The sequence below is a fragment of the Cynocephalus volans genome, chromosome 10 (assembly GCF_027409185.1).
Source record: "Cynocephalus volans isolate mCynVol1 chromosome 10, mCynVol1.pri, whole genome shotgun sequence".
Taxonomy (NCBI): Eukaryota; Metazoa; Chordata; class Mammalia; order Dermoptera; family Cynocephalidae; genus Cynocephalus; species Cynocephalus volans.
This window is the reverse complement of record NC_084469.1, coordinates 36,322,424-36,344,390: the sequence shown is the minus strand read 5'-3', so window position 1 is coordinate 36,344,390 and position 21,967 is coordinate 36,322,424. Positions and strand designations below refer to the sequence as shown.

The window sequence follows — 21,967 nt, the reverse complement described above, 5'->3', positions numbered from 1 at the left end:
TGGGCCAAGATTCGTCTTTCTTCTAATTGCTTTGTATAATTTCACAGACTTCCTCCCAGCTACATGCCAATAACAAAGGCATTGACCTCTTTCCAGAAAAGGCTTGCTGTCCCGCTGAGTCTCCAGTCAGATAAAGCAGTGAGTTACCCAGCCACATTCCATTTTTCTCACTGGCTCCGTTCTTCCTTTCACCCCACATTTTTCTTGGCATATTTCTTATATGTCTTTATTTAGTCTTAAAAAGAGCAGGGAGATGTCTGTTCAACAAAATCTGAAACCTAGGGGTGTGTCTGCCATGAGTGGGCATCCCCATGCCAGGGCACTGGCTCCAGGAGGCGAGGGGGAGGGAAGGGCTCTACGAATGACAGCAGGCTGGGGTAGCCAGGCAGACCCTGTGAAGCTCTGTCACCCGGCAGGGGTTTGTGCTGGCCCCCGAGTCCCTGACCAGGATCACTCAGCTTCCTTGTGCCTCAGTGTTCCAGTATCTAAAATGGGCTTTTCCCACCGCCTTGGGTCAGTACGTAGCAGTGACCTAGCTCATTCCCAATATTGTTTGAGTTTGGCCCATGTCAGTGCCCACTAGAGCGTAAGGCCCCGGAAGGTAGCGGGGCTGTCTGCAGGCCATGTTCTAATGTGCTTCTGACTGAGCATATTCCTCCAGGCCTTGGGGCTGCAGCTGCTGGCACAGGGCGCCTGGCTGTGGGGGAGTCCCAGAGGACATAGGGCACTCTCAGACAGGCACATTTTTTTTTTTAATGGCAAGAAAAAAGCCACATCATGAAAGTCCTTGAGAACTGCACCATTGACCTAAAATGACCAAAGCTGAGATTCAAACTGCCAAGTGCAGACTGACCTCTTAGCCCCAGCCTCTCTCTCCATGGGTCTTAGATCCTGCAACTGGCCCAGCTGGCCCCGGGGAACGCCTGAGCCTGAAGAAAAGGCTTGCTTCCTCCTTGGCCTGTCCATCATCCATCATCAGGCATTGTCATTCTAGCAGGGACTCCAACCTGAGACTGACTGGGACACCCAGAGAGAGACCATTCGTGTGTCCACCTGCTCTGGCTTCGACCATGGCTTCCAGAGCACAGCTCCTTCTTCCTCAGCACCAGACCCCTGAGAAGACACCTTCCTGAGAAGAAGCTCCAGGCCTCTCCAGCCCACCCTTCATGCAGTGGGGCCAGGGCTTCCCATGGCTTTGAAGGGAGGACCAATTGAATCCGTGCTGCTGAGGGGCCAGACCAGGCCTGTTGCTAAGACTTGTCTTCGAAACAGCTGGGTGCAGAAATTATAGCTTCCCGGTGACGATCAGCTCCACTTTGCATGGCAACACAACATGTTCCTAATGACTGAATTGTTTATTTAATAAAGAAATCACAGCCATTTGGAAGTTTAAATATAGCCCCTCAGAAACGCGGTGAGCTCAGCTCCTGTGGCTGCGTGTTGCTGGCGCTGACCCAGTCTCTGCACCGCACGAAGCCTCTAGCAAAGGCTTGAAAAAAATTCTTTCGCAAGATCTCGTTTCACTAACGCTGTTTTTTTCTTGTGAGTCTCCACTTGGCTTTAACAGAAGAAACTGGTTATGTAAAAGGCAAAAACTATTTGTAGGTTGAGTCAAATGGGGAAGGTCAAAGGTTGCTCTTCACCTTGCTCTTGCATGTGGGGGAAGTGGCAGGGGACCCCACCTTTTCCCTGTCCCCTGGGTTCCTTCCTGTCCTGGAGCCCCAGGGAATGGCAAGGATGACTCCCAGGGATGGTTTCTTGAGGACTGAATACAGATTGTCCCATTTGAAAGCTTTTTAGCTCAAAATAGCATTTGGAGCCAGCAAGCCCCCAGGACTTTCCAAGCAAGGCTGTCCTTTTCCTGCCTTGTTTCGGGTAGTTAGGCTTCTGTCTCTTAGGCTCTGTGAAAAACCTGGGGCTCTGTCTTGCTGGGGAGTTGTTAGGCCAGAGTCACGTTTCTCAAGTTGCCTAAAGACCACCCTTCTCCTACCTCCCCGCATGCCCACCACCCCATAGCTCAGGCCACCAGTAAAGACTGGGAGACAGAACAGTGTACAAGAGTTTATTTAATGATATCTGAATTTAGTTCTATCATGTGGGGCCCACGTTACAAGTTCCATCTGGGTCCATTACAACTCTAACCCAAAACAAAACAGAAAACAAAACACAACAAAAAAAGAAAATCCACAACTTTTTCCATGTCATTAAATATATTCATATATAATAACCATAATATATTAGTATGCATTGGAAAGGAACACTGACCCAAACAATATGTCATGGTCACAAACTAAACATTTACAATTCTGAGTGGAGAGAAATCCGAAGCACGGGAGGGAGTGGAGGAAGGATGAGGAGCGTGTGGGAGTGGGGAAGGGGAAGGGACGTCCAATGATGCGAGCAGTGGGACCGGCTTGGTTTTTGGCAGGGGGCAAGGCCCCCACAAGTACACATTGTGATACCCCTGGGGTATGGCATGGCTGTGGCCCACAGGAATGTCTGTCTGTGAACCGTGGCCCAACGGCCCCATCAATGAGTCTGAGTCAGTTCATCTACTCTCTAGGCTTGAGTGGCAGGGAAGGGGGCACAGGGGACTTCCTTTAAGAGTTGAGACCCTAAATGTTTTTCGGTTTCCTAAAGGAACCATTTCCCAATCCCTTAGGGACGCTTCTTGAGTTCAGTCTCATTGCAACCCGGGGAAACTCCAAGAGGGTCTGTACCCATTTCCTGCATGCTACTACTGAGGCAGAGTTCCAGGAGGACACCAAGGGCCTTGACCCCAGGGGTCCCTCCTTCCCATCTGGAGGAATGTAAGATGTTGCCTCCTACTCTGCTTCCTAAACACAGAAGCTGTCGCCTCTGTCCTCTGCAGGTGAGTCTAGGGGCAGCCCCATTCCCCTCCCACCACCCCAAGTCTTTAGCATTCCTGCGTGTCAGTAAAGCAGGCACTCAGCTGTCAGGGACCAGACCACCCAGCTGGTAAGAAAAAGGACAACTGGGGAGCCTGTTTTAAAAACAAAAAGACTAATGTGGTATGTTTTTCCTCAAACACCTACAAATCACAGTTCGGGTTAATACACTCTTCAAAATCAAAATCTAGTTCCGTTTTACATCCCTTCCTAACTGTACAAACCAGGACACCTCAATTCCTACTTCCATCTCCTCCCTGGGGTGGGGGCCAGGGGGTGGGAGAGGGGTGCTTCCCTAAGGATGGTCCTCAGCGCTGCGGTTGGTGGCTAGGTTCTGGCTGGGGTGTGAGATGGGAAAGGCAGCCTGTGGTGACTGCACAGTCCTGCCAGTGACCTTGGCACCGACCTGGCTGAGCTGGCCACAGGATGGATGGCCTTTGCCCTTGGGGTGCTGAGCAGAGGGTGAGGCTGGTTGAATTTTCAGCAAGATGCCTTGCTGCTTGGCAGGGCACTGGCTCTGTTGCTGCTGGGGCCCTGGAGACCAGCAGTGCAGCCCCTCACTGGACACCAGGTGAGAGTCAGGCCCTGGGGGAGGTGCCAGGGCTGCCACAGCCATTCTGGGCAGGGTGGAGAAGCCAGGCCGGGACAGGCAGAACCAGAACGAGTGCACAGGCAGCGTAGTACCTTTCAATGCTGACGGTGCTTACAAGCCGTGCTGGGCATCAGAGGGGGCCGAGAGCTAGGAGGGGCCCCTGCCTTCCAGCCCTGGAACTGGGCTCAGGAAAGCCAAATACCCCTTCCCAGGAAGTTCTGTCTTCTCCTTGCCCCGAGGCATCTCTGTCAGTCTCTCCCAGAATCCCTCTAACCACCCCTAGGCTGCCAAACCACCTTTCTGTTACCCGCTAGGGGCAGCCAAGGCCTGCCTTCCTGGAAACTGGGCTTTCCTGGGGCTGCCCTCCAGCGAGTCCAACCCCTGCGTTAGCCTCCTCTCTCGCTGTCATCTCTGAAGATGTTTTCGTGTCCTCTACCCCCAACCCCAGACTCCTGTCCTCCAGGCTGAATGCCAAGGTCCTCAAGAGGCAGTAACCAGAGCACCCCTCACAGCGGCTGCAGGAACCGAGTGGGTCGGCCAGTGTGGCCCGTGGTCAGAAAGCCTGGCTCTGGCCTCTCAGTCCCACTTATTTGTGGCGTGACCGTGGGTGCAGGTACTCGTTTTCTCGCTGGTGACAATGGCAGTGAGAATCCCTGTCCCACAGGGCTGTCCCCGAGAATAGGCTTGAAGCATGTGGGTAAAGTGCCTGGTACAGAGCAGGTGCTCAGTCGGGCAGTGACGTGGCAGAAGCGGGGGAGGCAGAGAGGGAAGCCAGACCACCGAGGGGCTGAGCTGCAGACTTGGTATGACCCTTCTGAGCAGCCAACTCCAGCAGGGAAAATGAAACCAATTTCCTGACTGAGAGAGGAGCCAGGCCTCTAATTCAGTGTGCCGGGTGTGAGCACGGGATGCGGGCCAGAGCCCCCTGAGCAGTGCAGAGAGCTCAAAAAGGCAGGGAGCCAGGAAGCCCCGGGGCAAAGGATGGGTCCTGTGGGAGACCAGCAGACCAAAAGGTCTAGGGCTGCCTGCTTGGGGACAGTGCCTCTAGGGGGCTGTGGAAAGGAGGTTTGGGCACCCCGGAGGCTATGGGCAGCCTGCACCAAAAGGGTAGCCAGAAAGGGGTGGGTGAGGTGCTGCCCAAGCCAGACCAAGACAGCCGTAGGGGCAGCCCAGGGCCGGGCTGGCTGCGGTGGGCTTTCTTGGCCCAGCAGCCTCTGTCCCTTCCCTTGGGGAGCCAAGAGAAAAGGCAGCCACAGGAAGTGGCCATGGCTTCCCTGCCCCTGCCTGCCTGGGGCTTGGGCACTCTGGCCACCCCAGACCAAGCCAGCAAATCCTCTCCCGACTCCAGCAAGCCCCCTCCCCTAGGCCAGGCCCAACTGCTGTTGCACCTCCTTCCATGCCCGTCCAAGCCCCTTCCAGCTGTCGACATTGCTGAGGGGCCTTGTGGGAGCTGATGTCATTACACAAATAGTGTCACTGCCGTAAACCCAGTCAGTGCCCCTTCCCCCTACCCTGGAAAATGTCATAAAAGGGGCTGCTTCCAAGTTTCCAAGAAGGAAACTCTCTGGGAGGTTTTGCCTTTGCAACGCCTCCTCCAACAGGCAACTCCAGCACGAGGCAGTGACCACCCGGCTCGGGCTTCTCTGGGGTGTGCTTGGGCCCACTGCCCTCCGGATAAGCCGGAATCCAGGGCCAGCCCCCGGCTGGGCAGGAGCAGGCACCGGCAGGGGCCTCCCTCCACCCTCCACATATGAGGAACCCCCGACCCCGCCCCAAGACCCCAGCCAGGAGGACCAACTCAGCAGGTGGCAGTGGGGACCAGAGGCGGCCTGGGGAACGCTGGCTGGACAGGCTGCTTTCCCAGCCCCCACTGCCTGCCAGGCGCCCCTTCAGATGGGGCGCAGGTCGGCACGGCCAGGCGTCCTGTGCACAGAGAAGGGTCAGGGCGGAGGGGTGGGCTTCTGTGTTTGGGGTGGTGGTTCGGTCGGGCTTGCTCAGCCCCCGCCCAGGCTGCGGGCCTGAGAATGCACAGTTCTCTTCCCGTCCCCTTCTCCATAACCTGTCACGAGCCGCAGGTGCGGGGGGGGGGGGGGGGCGCCTGTGCGGTTCCCCGCCCGCCCCTCGGGCCCCAGGACAGGATGACCCCAGCCCCGCCCTGGTGACCCCACCTAGCCCTTGGGCAGCGCGTCTCTGCTCTGGAAGGAGCCCCGTGAGGTAGCTACGTCTCGTCCTCATTTCTCCAGGGCCTGGACGGCGGCGCACCCCGCCCCGCGCGCGTGCACGCGGCTCCTGCCCGGGGCGCGCGCGGGGGGAGGGGCTGGGGAAGGGGCGGCCGAGGCCCCGCCCCCGCGCCCCGCCCCCCCCGAGGCCCTCGCGGGCCAAGTCCACGGCGGTCGCGGCGCGGGCAGCCCGCTCTCCGCGCTAGGCCTTCTTGCATTTGCCCTTCTTCTCGCGCTGCTGGAACTTGCGCAGCCGCCGCGCCCACGTGTCCCGCCACTGGATCACCAGGCTGCTCTTGTCGGCCACGATGCCGCTCTGATCGGGAGAGTCCTCGGCGTTACCCAGCAGCAGGTACTTCTTGAGGGGCTTGATTTTGGGGCACTTGCAGGCGATGTCTCGTGAGCGGATCCACAGGCTCTGGTCGCCACGGCGGATGCGGCTTGTGCCCTGCTTGTACACGGAGATGATGTTCACCGTGAACTTCCACCAGTCCCCCGCCTTGTCCGCCTTCAGGATGTGGATCTGGACGGCTGCAAGGAAGCACAGGCAGCCGGTGGGCCACGGGCCAGCAAGTACAGCGTGGTCCCCAGCTCCTGTGGCCAGACTGGCCCTGCCTCCCTCTCCTTGCCTTCCCCTGAGCTGGGAAGTAACTGCAGAGAGTAGCCCACAGGGCAATGGGGGGTGGTGGTGGCCAAGCTGATCCTGAACTCCACCTGCTCATACCTGAGCCAAAGCCACTGCTCTAAGAAGCCTTAATTCTTGCCTATTTAGAAGGTGCCACCCAGCACTGCCTTTGGAGACAAGCCCCCTTGACCACTGCCGAGGTCCACTAGACTCTGGGAAGGCCAGAGGAAGCCTCCAGGTCCTGACCACGCCCCAGGCTTCTGGGCACTGTTCATCTGCCCAGGGCAGGTGCCCTCGATGACAGCAGTGCTGGCCATTCCTCTGACACTGGAGGAGAGGGGACCTCCTTAGGTGCCTGCATCTCCAAAGGCCCCAATCACTTAACACCAAGCCTCATGACACCCCAGACACACAGCCTTGCCCTTGACCCAGTCTCATTGCCTAGATGCAGAACATAAGAACCTGCACTTCAGAGAAAGGCTCTATGGCCTTTCCAGAGCCCTGGGTCCTTGTGCTGCCCACGTTGCACGCCTACACTGTCCCTGCCAGGCCACCTCCCTCTCTCAAGTCCCCCAAGCTGCTTCCTCCCAATTCTCTGCCAGTATTTCCCCTAGTGCAGGAATCCTCGAACTGGAATGTATATCACAATCCCCCGAAGGACTTGTGAAAACATACACTGCTGGCTCCCACCCCAGAGTTTCTGATTCAACAGATCTGGGTGGGGCCCCAGAATATGCATTCTCACAAAGCCCCAGGTGGTGCCGATGCTTTCAGAATCAGTGCCCTAGTAAATGTTAACAGATGTTATTTCTGCAGGATAGTAGGAGGTATTTTAAAAGGAGGAAATGCTTTAAAAAAAAAAAAAAAGGAGACCTTTGTTCAATAAGTTTGTGAAATCCTAGGTTAAACAAAGTTGAGATGTTTCCTACTGCAGGATTTTTCAGAGCCTTTAATCTACTACAAATTGTGTGCATGTGGTGATTTGCCAAAACACCCTGACTGCAGAATCCTTTGGTGGGTGCATCTCAGGTCACGAGAGTTTCATGGGACCTCCTTGGGGAAGTGCTGGGGGAACATGTGATCATTCCCCCCAGTCCAGGGGGTACCTGAAGAGGCTTCTGCCGAGCTTACCTTTGTTCAATGGAAACATTGCCATCTTCCTCATCCCCAGGGTCAGAACAGGCCCACTTTCCCTTGCTGAGGCCACCTGCCACACCCTGTGCCCATCACCCACTGAGCAGAGAAGCTGGACCAGACTGAAGACTACCCAAGACCACTGAGTGGTCTTGAGCTCTCCTAAGAAAAGAGCACCACTTGAAGAAAATGAGACACAGGCTTCTAGCTCTAGCCATGGAGAACACTCAGCGGCCATCACCTCCCCATGTACAGCTCCAGGCCACAGCCCACCCACAGCTCAGCCTGCCCTCCCCCGCTGGCCAGTTTCTCCCAAGGTCTCTGGGGGCCACTCTGCCACCTTCGCTCCCAGGGGCCCTCCCCGCAGTCCCACTCAGCCCAGGGTGATGGGGACAGGCAGGGACGGCTGGGCCAAGGGGAGCATCAAGCACCAACCACTCATCCTTCTGGGGTGAGAGAAGTGGCGGATTTTCCCATATTTTCGTTTCAGCTGTTCCTGGGCATCCTGAACTTTGCACTCCAGTCTGCGGGAGCCAAAGAATGGCTGCCATGGCAACCGTTTCCATGTTTTTGTCACCAAGGGACTCAACACTCAGTGTGAACTCTGAAAAGGGGGGCCCTCCAGCCCAGAGAAGTGGCTGGGCCATGTGTATTTGACTGTGCAGACGGAGGTCACCGTGGCAACTGAGTGCTCCTCAGCTCAGCACTGGGGGAGCCACCCCGGCCTCCCTGACAGGCCCCGTTTCCTCTCCCCAGGACTGAGCTGAATACAGAATGAGCCTCCTCAGGATACAGCTGTTTCCCCGCACTGCACCTCGGATCGGGCCCTGGCCCAGGCATAGTGTCCCCTCAGCTGGGATGGGCTGGGGTGGCCTGACAAGGATGCTGTGGAAGGCAGCTCTGGCCAGGGCCCCTGGAGAAAGCAGCTTTGATCCCAGGCCCTGAGCACCTCTTGGTGCTGCTGTATGCTGTGTCCCCCCAAATTCATATACTGAAGCTCCTGTCCCTCAGAGTGTGACTATATTTGGAGATAGGGTCTTTAAGGAGGTAATTAAGATAAGGTCATTAGGTTGGGCCCTAACCCAATATGACTGGTATCCTCATAAGAAGAGGAGATTAGGACACAGAAACACGTGAAGGGAAGACCGTGTGAGGACACAGCAAAACGACGGCCACCTACAAGGCAAGGAGAGGGGACTTAGAAGAAACCAGCTCTGCTGGCGCCTTCATCTCAGACTGCGAGCCTCCGGGACTGTGAGAAAACAAATCTCAGTTGTTTAGGCCACCTAGTCTATGGTACTTTGATCTGGCGGCCCTAGAAACTAATTAAACTAATCTCAAGGGCTCAGGATCTTGGGCCTCAGCTCCGAACCAGGTAGGAGGGCAGACCTGGCAGGGCTGCTCAACATTGCCGAGAAGAGGCCAGAGAAAGTGATGCTGGACAAGGTCTAGCCTGGGATTGGCCCCCCAGGTCCCCCAGGGGACCTTCTCACCCCCTGGGGGACCTATAAGAACATGGCCCTTGATATCAGAAGGGCTGGCGACCCCTGCTCCCCCTTGCCCGGTCTCTGAGCTTCCTGCCACGCCCCCCTCAGTGAATGCCCTGGAAAACCAGGAGGGACATCCAAAGCCAGAGCAGCCTCCCCGCTTCCCCAGGCGCAGCCGACACTGGCCTCAAGGGGACCTGCTTAACTGCTTAACACTGATGAAACCCTGAGGAACTACCGCCACCCACCCTCACGTCCACCTTGCTGTTCTCGAGAATCCATAGGGACAAAACAACTTTGTCTTCCTTCGACCCCCAGCAGATCCCAGCAACTTCTGGAGTGGGAGCTACCTGGCCACGGGGTGGGACGACACAGGCTCAGAGGCAGGGGCAAGGGAGGGTGGTGGTAGGATTCATATGATTATGCTGGAAAAAATCCACATTTCCGCTGCCCTTGGCAACGCCTCCGCACATTACACAGCCCACCAAGTATGAGCTGCACACGCAGTGCACGGGCCAAGTCCCTGCAGTGCACATACAGCTGAAAATACTCAAAATACACATTGCAGTGGTGACCTCAAACAGACCTGCTCTGCGGGCTCAGGGAGCACGCTCGTCGGCAGCCACACGTGCACTGCTGGAGCTGTGGCCACCCTTGACTGGCCACTGGCTCAGAGCGGAGAATGACTGGGGTCTCTAGGTGGCACAGAGACTGCGGGCCCTGCTAACCCAGATGTGCCTGTGGCACCGCCAATGAGGGGGCTGGGCATGATGGGCTGTGGACAGCCATGCCCATGCTAGGCCCATGGCCCCGAGGACAGGCTCCCTTACATCTGGCTATGGTCCTAACTTTGGTGTCTACCTCCCCCCACCCCCAATTCATATGTTAGAACCTAATAGCCAGTGTGACAGTATTAAGAGGTGGGCCTTTGGGAAGTGATTAAGTCATGAGGGCTCCACCTCATGAATGGGATAGAGCCTTATAAGAGAGGCTTGAGTTAGCTCCCTTGCCCCTTCCACACGGCAACAGGGCTCCATCTTGGCAGCAGAGAGTGGCCCTCACCAGACACCGAATCTGCTGGCACCCCGACCCTGGACTTCCCAGCCTCCAGAACTGTGAGCAACACATTTCTGTTGTTTATAAATTACCCCGTCTAAGGTATTTTATTATAGCAGCCCAAACAGACTAAGACATACCCACACAATGAAACCCACCCCAGGCCAGTTAGCCTCAGACCTTAGGATGCCCAAACCCCACTGTCCTTGCATTGATGTCCTAAAAGTTGTCCTCAACAAGACTGGAACATGGGGCTCTAGTGAGGGCCCCCCACCCTGTATTCAGAAATGGGGAAGATGAGATTACCCTCAGAAAGGCAGACTGTGAAGTCAGACCAGGGAGACGAGAGGCGCGCCGAGCCCCCTTCAATTAGAGACTGCTGGCTTATGGGAAGCGGAGACAAGGGTGTCCATGAGGCAGGGCCCCCCAGCCTGCTGGTGCTTCTGGCCCCGCTGTGAGTGATCAGCGGCTTCATCTCGGGGTCCACACCACAAATCCATCCACCCTTCCTCTGAGCCCTTGCTCACCCCACAAATGAGGGTCCAGGCTGGGCGGCTGCTGCAGGTGAGCTGAGGCGCTTGTCCTGCGGGCTCTGCCCCAGGGAGGGCTGTGCTCTCAGTGCAGACAAAGTCAGGGTTGGGATGTGGGGACTGGAAGCCTCCATGCTGGTTAGGCTGACTGTGAGCCCACCTGAGCCTGGCACACCACAGGCGGCGGGTGTGCAGGAGGGAGCAGATCCCCCAGAGGCAAGAGGAGAGTGCAGGCTCCAGAGAGGCAGGGGGTGGCCTCCACTGTCTGCTCCAAGGGGTCTGCCTGGACTTTGTGTCCTGGCCTTGGGGTCCGTGAGCCACCTTGCTTCTGTTCAGTAAATGCTCCTCTCCTGAGTCCGGCCACAGAACTTGGTCAGCAAGGCTACAGGCAGGGCGGGCAGCAGCCGCCCCCCTCAGTGATGCCAGGTTCACAGGAAGGACTTCTGAGCCACCAGGGCAGGGTGAGCCACGAGGACTGGCTTCCCCTGCCCTAAGTCGAGCCTACTGTCCTGGCTGCCAGGGGCACACACCTTCCTCCGCCCCTTGGCACAAGCCCACACTGGGCGCTGAGGGTCGGACTGTGGCTCCAAGGGGGTGAGAAGGAAGCTGAGGGCTGGGACCATGGCAGCCAGAGCCAGCAGGGGCAGCCTGTGCCAGTCTGGGCTGGCTCTGGCCGAAGGGTGGGGGAGGGGCAAGGAGGCTGCCCAGCCTGCCCAGCCCTGGGGGGTCCTTTCTGCAGGGCACCAGCATACCTTCCATAGGAGCAGGCACCTGGCCATCCTTCCCATGGTGCTCCAACCTCCCCAGAGCCCTGACACTGGGGAAACTTCCAGGCCACCGAAGGCAACCTGAAAAGTGGGGAGCTCCAGGTCATACATACCCTGTGCTTGGATCCCTCCAAAGGAGGACTTGTTGCCCCACGGCAGCCCTGTCCTAAGTCCAGAGCCCCGGTTCATTCAAAACCTGCCTCCCTCCCTCCCCAGCTCCAGTCCTGACCCAGGAGCCACCAGAGCCTGTGGGCTCTGGGCCTTCTGAGGACCCAGCATTGCTGCCACCCTGGGAAGTTAGTGGCAGGAGGTGGCTCAGAGCTGACTATCACTCCTACTTGCAGGTTTGGGGGATCTCCCAGTGGGATCAAAGTTCCCGCAGCCTGGTTAGGCTCCAGGAAAGCGGGTCTGACCAACGGAGATACAGGTGTTGCTCACTGAGCTGCCTGCTGGGAACTGACACCGCAGGACAAGGCCCAGCCCGGGCTAAGCAACCTGCAGGGCTGGGCCCTGGGGGGTGGCCCTGGCCCAGGCTCCAGGCGGCTGCTGGCCGTCCTCCTCTCCCCAGCAAGGCCTGAGCACCTGGGACACCTCTGCAGGGAGGCTTCCTGCCTCCTGGAGGTCTCCTGGATTTATGGGCTGCTCAGGGGGGGCCCCCAGGGGCTTCCCAGCACCCGCCCCTCCCAGGGAGGCCTGGGTGGTCAGTCCCCTGCCTCCCCCCAAACAGCCATGCCTTCCTGTTGGGCCGGTTCAGCTAGGGCGGCTTGTCACCCATCTGCCTCAGAGACAGCGGCCAGGATGGAGAGGGGAGGACACTGACCCCACAGAAACCATTAAAGCCGTGCAGCCCCATAAATCTCCCGGCACAGAAAGTGTGTCACGAGCTGCAGCTGCTCTCATAAACTGCAGCTCTGACCACATGCTTCCCAGTGCCCTGTGAAGGTAAGAAACCGCCAGGCAGAGAGAGCCAAGTCCTGTTCTCAGGGAAGCTAATCTGCCCAGAGAAGGGTCGCATCCCTGTGGGAGGTGCAGGGGAGGAGCCGGCACACTCAGGACGAGTGTCACAGCAGCCCCGCCCAGTTTTCATCAAATGAGGTGACAGCCAGACCCGGCCACCCACCTTGGCCGTCTGTCCGGAGTCCTCGGGATCCAGGGATGCCACCTCCCGCCGCATACCCACCGGCCCTGCCTCAGACCTTGGATAAGAGGGGACACCCAGCTCAGGGCTGGCTGAAGGCTTTCCCTTTCCACCAAAGAAGCAACAGTGTCCCTTCTCTCAGAACCAATGCAATGTGGATGCTGCCTCAGTTTCCCCTGCCAGGTCCTGGTGCTTAGGCTCTGTTCTTGGGAGAGGAGTGAGATTAGGTGCCTGAGATGATCTGGTTGCCTGGGGATCCCCGAAGGAGGGGACATCTGGACATTTGAGAATTGGAGAGCTGGACTCTGGGGTGGATATTCCTGTTTTCTGGGCGATGGGCACAGTCTGGCCTGGCCCATCCACCTGCACCCCCAGGCTCACAGCAAGAAGAGATCAGGAGACCGGCCACCCTGCTTTGCAAGAGACTCAAGTAGGAGAGTGGACCTGGGCCCTTCCCTGCCCCAGCTGGGGCGTCCTCATCATGGTGATTGGTCCCTCCTGCAAAAGGAGAGCCTGGGACCCAGGGCAACGTGAGGGCTGCCTCCCTCTCCTCTGTTACGAGGCACTGAACAGCCTGGCTGCCTCTTAATACAGTGCTCATCACCCTGCCCTAGAGCTGGGGGTGGGGCACGCCACAGGCGTGGACATCCAGAGCATGGACAGAGCCCTGCCCCCAGGGGGCCTCGCCCCCGACCACCCAGCCCTGCCTCTGGGCCTCAGCACTGCCAGGCGCCGCGTCTCAGTGCTCCCGTCTGCAAAGTGGGAGGATACCGTCCATCAGATGGTTTCTGTGGCCCCTGAGAGCGATCCCTACCTACCTTCCCAGAAAACAGAACGTTCAGAGGAGAGGAAAACAGCGCGAGAAAAGACAAGACGCGGCTCCGGGGGCAGATGAGGGCAGCGGAGATGCCCAGACCCCGGGGCAGGTCCCTTTGGAGCCCAGCTCTGCCCCCTCTATAGCAGCTGGGAGGCACAGTGGGGGGAGGCCCAGGCTCAGGGCTCCCCTCTGTGGGGATGGGGAGTCACTGAGCCAGGAAGGACTGCGGGACACACAGGAGGCCCCGTTGGTGCAGCATTTGCCCCCGCCGGCCTCTCAACAGCAGGAGTTTCCTGCTGGGCTCAGGGGCTTTTCTGTTGAGCTGTCACTGGGGCCGACTGGCCCTCCCCTCCCAACCTGGTGGTCACCCGCATTCTGTGACCTCAGGCTGACTCACGAGGACCCAACTCCACATCTGGCCTCCATATGGGGCTGGCACTCTTGGGGGGGAGGTCACATCTGGATGGGGAAATCGGAGGATCCCCAGGGGGCCAGTGACCACAGGGAAGGGTCAGCAAGCCTCTGAAACACCAAGCCACATGCTGCTGACTGGTCTGCATCCTGTTCCCTGGACCTGTGGACAATGCTCGGGGGAGGTGGCCTCTCCCAGCCATCACTACCAGCTGCCTCAGCCAGGGGCCCTGCCTTTGGGGGACAGCCCCCAGGGTGCTCCTATAACATCTGTCCCCACACCCAAGGTCACTCCATGCTGTGGATGCAGTAACCATCCGATGACGGGTTGATAACCTGTGCCGTCCTCTGCACTCGAAAGGATTAAGCCTGATCAGGAATAGCTGTTGACCCCAAGGTCAAGAAAAGGAAGGGGAGAGGAAGGGCCCGTGTCCCTGGGGCTAGTTGGAGACAAGAGGCCTGGGTTGCAAGTGAGACCCTCCCCACTGCCCCTGCTCATCTCACCCTCAGCCTGAGTGACCAGACAAGAGCTGGGCAGGGACTGGACTCCATCTGCTGTCCCCACCAGCAGCACCACCATCAGAGCAGTGCCACCATCACAGCACTGCCACCACTGCCACGTGCTCCAATCCACATCAGTCCACATCCAGTCTCATCAGAACTGCAGTCATCTCCTCCACTGGCCTCCTCTCCGTGCCACCTCCACGGCCAGCTCGGTCCCCCCACCCGCCATCGCAGATCTTCCCAACCTTCCTCCATCACGGCCATGCCCATCACTGGAAGGGTCAGGCCAGCCCTCCCTCCACCACCGTCACTGACATCACTGGCACTCTGCCTACTGCCTCTGTTCCATCGTCTCAGACATCCCTGACACCAGGGGGACAGCTCTTGCTTGTCTGCCCGTGAACATGTCTTTGTGGCCTCTCCTCTGAGGCTCGTCAGGGGCATGCTGGGAACAGTCCTTGAGACCCCTGAGTGGCTGCTGTGCCTGCTCCGAGCTGCCCACGGCTCAGCCCCCGCCTGGGGCAGAGGAGGGACCTCAGGCCGTGGAGCGCCTGGCCGTGGCCATGTCATTTTAGCTTGTTGGGTCTCAGGGGCTCAGTGATAGGAATAAAACCCCCTCCCTCACACGGTATGTGAGGACCGAAAAGGACGAGGACAGGCTGTGATGTGCCCGGCCAGGGTCTTCCCCGGGGTGTCCACTGCCTCGGGCACTTGCAGGCACATGGGGTTGTGCTGATGCACATCGGAATTCTCTGAGGTCCCCAGGCGCGCCCTGCCAGGTGGGGACAGCGCACAGCACGTGCCTGCGCACGCAGAGCTGGACAGAGGCCAGCACAGCTTCCCTTGGAGTTGCAGCCTCAGAGAGAACCCCTGAGGGAGCTCAGGACGAGTGCTCGAGACAGACCATCCTGGGAAAAGCATTTTGATTTTTCCATCTGGTGGTGCCAAAATGTCTTTCAACAAAGGGGGTGACTAATAAACATTTCTGGGAACGAAATATTTTTCCAAGAGCTGGCAAAAGTGAGATGATCTCACCTTTCAGAATGTGAACTGTTTGTCTGCCCTGTTTCTCGATCCAGCGAGAAAGAAGAGTCAGGGTGTACCCAGGCCACCTGAGGCAGCAGCTTGGGGTGTGGGTGGGCAGGAGCTGGTGTGTGCACGTGAGCTGGAGTTGTTCTCAGTGCAATTAGAGAAGTTTCTGCACACGGACGTGGCTGCTGGGGCCAACACCCGCCTCCCTGGCCCCCCTTGCACCCAGCACCCCCACACTCACTTGTCTCCAATGTCACCAGCCTGTCTCTAGCGTCTGTGCTTGGAGACTCTCCCCCTCTGCCTGGGACCTCGTCCAGGAAGCCTGCCCTCCCCACCCTCCCCAGAGGACAGGCCACGCCTGTGTGCACCCACCTCAGGCTATAAGCAGCCACATGCCCCCTGCTATGGCTCTCCTCTGTGTATCTGTCTCCCCTGCTAGACTGGAAGCTCCTTGAGGGCCAGGACTGTGTCTCACACACATCTGTAAGCTCAGCACCCGGTACAAGACAGGCCATGCAGTAGGCGCTCAATGAAGGTGTGTGCAGGGAATGGCTGGGGCGGGAATGAGTGTATGAGGGACCAGGACTTCATGAGAATTGCACTGCTGTGATGGGTGTGTGTGTGTGTGTGTGTGCGCGGTGCGCACACGTGCATGCAAGGCAGCTGTGTAAGATGGCAGGTGCATGGGAACCAGGCAGTGGAGCCTATCCCCAGGAAGCACAGGGACAGGATGGAGTGGGGAGGAGGGAAGGGAGGGGGGAGGAGGAAGGAGGAGGCAGAGGGGCAAAGCCAAGGAAGCCTCTTGCGGTGGGGCTGTGGGGATGGGGCCTTGGGGGCTGGGCTGGAACACTTGACTAGCTGGCGGACGTTTCTGGAGCCTGGGCTTCCAGGTAAATACGCAGGCAACTCCAGCAGGGACATGTTCTGCCTGCATCTGAGCTCGCCCCGTGGGATGGAAACTTCGTGAACACGCACATTCTCACAGGCATGCACACACACGAGCACACACTTGGAGCAGTGACACAAGGAAAGGGCCCCTCCAAGGCCAGGCTCTCCTGAGGAGTTGGCAGGAATTGCCAAGACACTCAAAAATAATAAAACCTGTCTTCCGTGAACAACTGTTCCACCTGCGCTGGCTCTTCTGAAGCATTTGCAAGGTGAGCTGACTTCCCCTAGAGGGCAACAGAGGACTAAGGTGGCCCCAGGAGAGGTCGGGACAGGTGGTGGATGACAGCGTCACCACCAGCCCCTGCCCCTTAGAAATGACACCCGGCATGGCAGGGGCCATGATCAGTGCCTGTCTTAGAAGGATACCATGTCCCCTTGATCACACCTCCACCTGACACAAGAGGAAACTGAGGTCCAGGCTGGTGAAGCTCCCTGTCCAAAGTCACACAGCAAATTAGGATTCTACATTTCCAGACTCCGGGGCCAGAGCCTGGGAATGGAACGGGCCACTCGTGCCATGGGGTGTCTGCGGACATGAGCAGCATGGCAGGGCCTGGGCACTGAGGCCCTCCCCCACCCCAGTGTCTTCCTGCCTTGCTTGGTGCCCGCCCCAACTCCACCCAGGCTGGGCTCTCACTCCCTGGTAAGCACAGGCAGGGCCAGCACACCCTGTCACCCCAGGCTACTACCCGTAGACCCCCCCTCCACCCCCAGCCCCCATCCACTGGCCACCGCTCAGGGTCAGTGGAGCCCCAAACCCATGTTCCCCAACAGCACAAGGTCAAGCCTCTCCTAAGCTGACCCTGGAGGAGGAAGGGGTCTGGGGCCTGCTGGCAGTCTGGGCCTCCCCTTTGCCCAGCAGGGGCAGCAAGCCCGAGGTTCTAATTAGCAGCTTCTGGAACATCCCAGTGCCTGGATATGAAGGAAATGTGTTTCCTAATTGGCCCCCTGCCGGGGTGTCAGTCAGAAAGCAGGGATTATGCAGCCTCTGGGCTGAGCTCCTCCCGCCCGCCCACCCCGCTGGCCTCACCTACTCTCTGACCCCTGGGCCTGCTTCCTCTGTGTCCTCCTGCTGCTGCTCACCTGGGCCGGCCCAGGTCTGCCCCGGCGGGCTGAGGGACACCCCCCAATACACCCACACCCACTTTATCCAGGGGGCCAGGATCCCAACAAAGCACGCACGGAAGATCCTTCACAGGGCCCAGCACAGCTGGATCCAGAGACCTCGCCCCCAGCCTCAGAGCAAGGCGGGTCCTGCTGCGGGCTGCCCCCAGCAGCACCCCTGGCCCTGCCCTGCCCAGCCCCCGGGAGGCCGCTCACTCCTGCCTCCCACGCCGCGCTCCCAAGGCCCTGCCCATCCCACAAGCCTGTCCCTTCCCTTCCAGACGCTTTTCTTGTCCTGCCTCCTGCCTGAACACACAGCCTAGGCCCTAGAGCTGACGCCCCAAGCTTCTAGGTCACCCCAAGACTACGAGGGACAGTTCTGAGATCCCAGAAACTGCAGGGGCTTTGGGGAATGGGAGGGGGCAGTGTCTGTCCCAGCCTCAGGGCGGCAGGCTGGGGGCACACGGCTCTGGGCCTCGTCAGCTCCCTGAGGGGGGCACCCATTCTCTTCCCCAAGCTCCTGCTCCCCCAGCCTTGCCCTGCAGCAGAAATGTGGACAACGGGGTGACATGCCTGGCGGTAGGGGTGGGGGCCAGAGCTGGGATGGCCACCATGAAGTCCGGAAAGGTCGGCACACCAGGGCTGTTCCTCATCTCTCCGGGCCCTGTGACAGGTGGGATCCTGGGTCTAATGGTGACAGGGAAAGAGCAAGAGGCTGAACCACAGCCTGGCCATGAAACTGGGAAAGTCACCTCACCAGGCCAGGCCAGCATCCCCCTCTGGGACCCAGGGAGCTGAGACCTGCCATCTCTGACACCTACTTTGCTCTGACAACGCACGAGGAAGGCAGCTCATGGCAAATGGAACCAGGGTCCTACCGTTCTCCATCCCAGGAGAGACCCACTGTAGCCCAGTGGGGCCCACAATAGGGGCAGGGCTTGGGGAAGGCTGGAGGGGGTCCTCTGAGTCTATAAAAGGAGGGTGTCAGGTTTGACAGATAGAAAGGGTCTGCCTGCTGGGGGGTGAGCAGGCCAGGAGAGCTCTGAGGGGACAAGGTGCCCCTGCAGTGGGGAGGTGGGGGAGGCAGGACTCACTGCGGGGGAAAGTCAGAGCCGAACAAAACCAGACTGAGTCCAATAGAATCAGGTGGAAAATGGGATCCACTTCGGGAATTTTCCAAGTCTGATTCTCTTCCGCTCACTTGCAGAACAGCAGCCGCTGCAGCCAGCACCTGACGGATGCAGCCCCTCCCTCCCCACCTCCTCTGCACAGCGGAGCTACTTAAAGAGCCTTGAAGACTGAAACCGAAACACACACAAACAAGACAGTCCTTCCTCCAAGCAGGCCCGTCTGTTCCCTGGCCTCATGCAGGGGAGAAGCGCAGGGCTTTTCGTCTGGGACGCCGACTCCCCTGAACATGCTGCTTTGCGTGGAGTGTGGCGCTCCGGCCCCGGCCCTGAGCCTGGGAAAGCTGCAGACCTCGGGCTCTCCTACCCAGTCATCATCCCACAGGATGGCAGGGGTCGTGGGGCCGGGGGGGGGGTCATGATGCCCCCTGGCCACCTTGCAACCCCCAGCTGAAGACCCAGGGCTGGGAGGGAGGATGTGGCCCCTATAGCTCAGGGCCACATGAGCTGCTTCCAGAAGAGCCCAGAGCTGCCCCTTGCAGTTGTCACCCTGGCTTGGAGACAGCACCTCCTTTATCTTCAAACAACCTCAAGTTTGTTTTCTAAGTCTAGGTTTAGTTTCTCATGGGAGTCTAAGTTTCTGCAAGGCTTTGGGATGAATGCACTTTAAGGGGGCCTTTAGGACTGGCGGGTTAGCTCAGCTGGTTGGAGCGTGGTGTTGTAACACTGAGGTCAAAGGTTCGGATCCCAGTGCCGGCCAGCCACCAAATAAATAAAGGAGATTTTAGGAATTTACTGTGGACCCAGAGGGGCCTTGAACGTTGATGCCCGCAGCCCGGCAACTCCTGGACCAACACATGAAATCTGCCGGTTGCTCCTACATCAGCCTGCAGGAGGCCAGGGGGCCTGCAGGGAGTGGGGCTGGATCATGGAGCTCTTGCCCTGACTTCAGTGTGCATGCGTGTGTGTGCGTGCGTGTGTGTGTGTGCGTGCGTGCATGTGTGTGCGTGCGTGCACGTGTGCGTGTGTGCGCGTGTGCGTGTGTGCGTGTGCATGTGTGTGTGTGTGTAAAATGAGAAAGTTTTAGAAGTTCTCAAAATTCCTTAGGGCCTTTTTCCATTTATTTCATTGTCCTTATGAAAGAAAAATACCTTAAGTCTGGTTCAAGCAGCCGGCCAAGTTAGGACCCTGGGGGGCGGGCTGCCAGCCCCCATCGTTTTCTGGACAATGACGTGTCCTCAAAAGGCAGCTCTCCCTTTTCACCCCCTTTTCCTTGCTCCCCTTTCCCCACCAGCTTCCTCTGGACACAGAGGTCACCCATTACCGGGAGCCTATCGTGCACCCGGCACTGTGCCGGGTGCTCCCCATACATGCTCAGTAGGTGGCATCATCTCCATTTTACATTTTACAGACATGGAAACAGGCTCAGTGACCATGCTCGCCCCAGCTCCAATGAGAGGAGTGTGACCAGGACAGCCTTGGAAAGCTGGACACAAGAGAGGCCGCTCTGCTGCTCAGAGGGGGCCAGGGTGGTGCGGGGGCCAGCAGGGCCGCTGAGGCCTTGGAAGGGGAACTTGTCTCCTGGGGCCAGTCGGAGAGGGGACAGGCAAGACTGGGCCACATCCTGCTGGAGTGGGAAGGAGGGTGGAGGGAGGTGGGCAGATGAGGATGCTCGTGGGCTGGGAAGAAGAGGTAAGCCCCAGGCTCAACCAGCCCAGACTCCACAGTGGAAAGAGCAGGCCTGGATGCAGAAGCCCTGGGCCCGGGCTCCTCCTGGCCAGATGGCAGAGGCCTTGGCTATCCACATGGATGCCCTGTTCTGTGCTCAGGGCCTCTCCCAGCTCTGCCAGCGGCTAGCTAGATGACCCTCTCGGGACTTCCGTTTGAGTCTCCTCTGCTAACGTGCGCCCCCCCCCCCCCCCGCTGGCTCTTGCACACAGCTGCCTCCTGGCTGCTGCAGTCCCCGCTCCTGCAGCCTCCCTGACTACCACCGTCAGGCCTTGCCCCCTGTGTCAGGCAGTGTCCGGCCAATCCAGACAGCACAGACAAGCTCACGGACCAGAAACCACAAAGCTGGCTCCTCACTGCCCTCGAGGCAGGACAAAAGAGTCAGACAGAGAAGGGGGTGTAGGGGCCTGCTGTCCCCAGTCCACAGTAAGGGTGGGGCGGACAGGACACCCTCTTCTCCATGAAGGGAGCCTGAGGACACAGGTGACAGGCAGTCTCTGCAGGTGGCTCCCAGGGCTGTCGGCCCCACAGGTCACAGCTGACGAAGGCTCTCAAAGATCCCACCTCGGTGGCGTTCAAACTTCAGGCACCGCAGAATTACCAGCGAGCCATTTACAGTGCAGATTCCCCAGCCGCGCCGCAGCCTGGTGGGACATTTTCAACACGCCACAGAGCTCCTACCCCTTTCTCATGCCTGGAAGGCTTCACTTGGAGCTACACAGACTCATGCCCGTGTACAGATGAGGACACGGAAGACCAGAGAGGTAAAGTGACTGGTCTGCGGCCACACAGCCCACCAAGGGCAGAGTTAGGCACAGGCCAGCTTGGGAATCCCAGCCTCCGGCGGGCGCCACTGGCCTGGATTCCTGTCTGTACGGTGAGGGGGGAACCTGGCTGCTGGAGCCCTGCACGCCCCTCGTCTCTGAGGGCCAGAGTGGAGGAGATGAGAAATTCCTGAGTGTGGAATTGATCCAGCTGGGCTCCCATCGGTCACAGGGACTCCACGACCAACACCCAGCCAGGGCCACCTGCACCCCAACCCCAGCTCCTCGCGGGTCACGTGGCTCCTCCTCTCCCAGACAAGGGGACTCTCTCACTCACCATAGTCCTTCTTGCAGTACTTTTTCATGTTAATCTTCAGCTTCCCTTTGGAGGCCTTGCAGTAGGAATCACAGTCTGCAGGGAGGGAGAGAGCACAGACAAAAACTAATTAGGCCGGCGATGAATAGGCCGGCGGGCCAAGCAGGAGGCCGCCTCCCTAAATACCCAGAGGCCTGTGATACCCATGGGCCAGGCCGGGCGGGCGGCCGTTCAGGGCAGGCCCCGCTTCTGAAGAGGCCCTGGGGACAAAGGGCCCCCGCCCGACCCCCTCCCCTCTGCTGGCCTGCCGAATCCTTTAGCAGCCGCCTTGGCCACCGTGAGAGACTCTGGGGGCTCCGTATTGTGCCACCCAGGGCTTCTGAGCACCACGCAAATTCCCCCTGTTCTTAAGATGCAACCAGAGCCTGATTAAAGCCAATAGAGGCCACACTGTCACCCCATGCCCTGGGTCCGTGTCAGGCGCTGGCTTTCATGGCGCAGAGCCTCTGGCTGGGGTCAGGCCCCAACAAAAGAGGTCGCAGAGGAAATTAGCAGCCCATGAAGCATTAGAAAACCCCTTTGGTGTCCACTCTACTGGAGTGTGCAAATAAAATGCCCCACGAAGAAGAGTTCAGTTCTAATGGGCCCTACTGCTGCGAGGCAGGGCTGCTAGCCTCTGTCCGCGGGCTGCCACTCCGAGGGCTTCCCAGGCCTGAGTGCGAGCCAGGCAGGATGTGCCCGGGAGCATCAGACCTGTTC

At 58.8% G+C, this 21,967-nt stretch overlaps 1 protein-coding gene across 2 annotated transcripts in view; it reads right to left on the bottom strand.

Annotated features, from left to right (window-relative positions):
• Positions 1-5,882: 5,882 nt before the first annotated feature.
• Positions 5,883-21,967, bottom strand: part of NTN1 (netrin 1) — a 184,325-nt gene continuing 168,240 nt past the window's right edge. For both annotated transcript variants that reach the window (XM_063110824.1, XM_063110823.1), the window contains exons 6-7: positions 21,230-21,304; positions 5,883-6,251 (exon numbers count right to left, since the gene is read on the bottom strand). In XM_063110824.1, the coding sequence (XP_062966894.1) occupies positions 5,923-6,251; positions 21,230-21,304 (404 nt within the window). In that variant the 3' untranslated portion in view covers positions 5,883-5,922. The remainder of the gene's footprint in view (positions 6,252-21,229; positions 21,305-21,967) is intronic.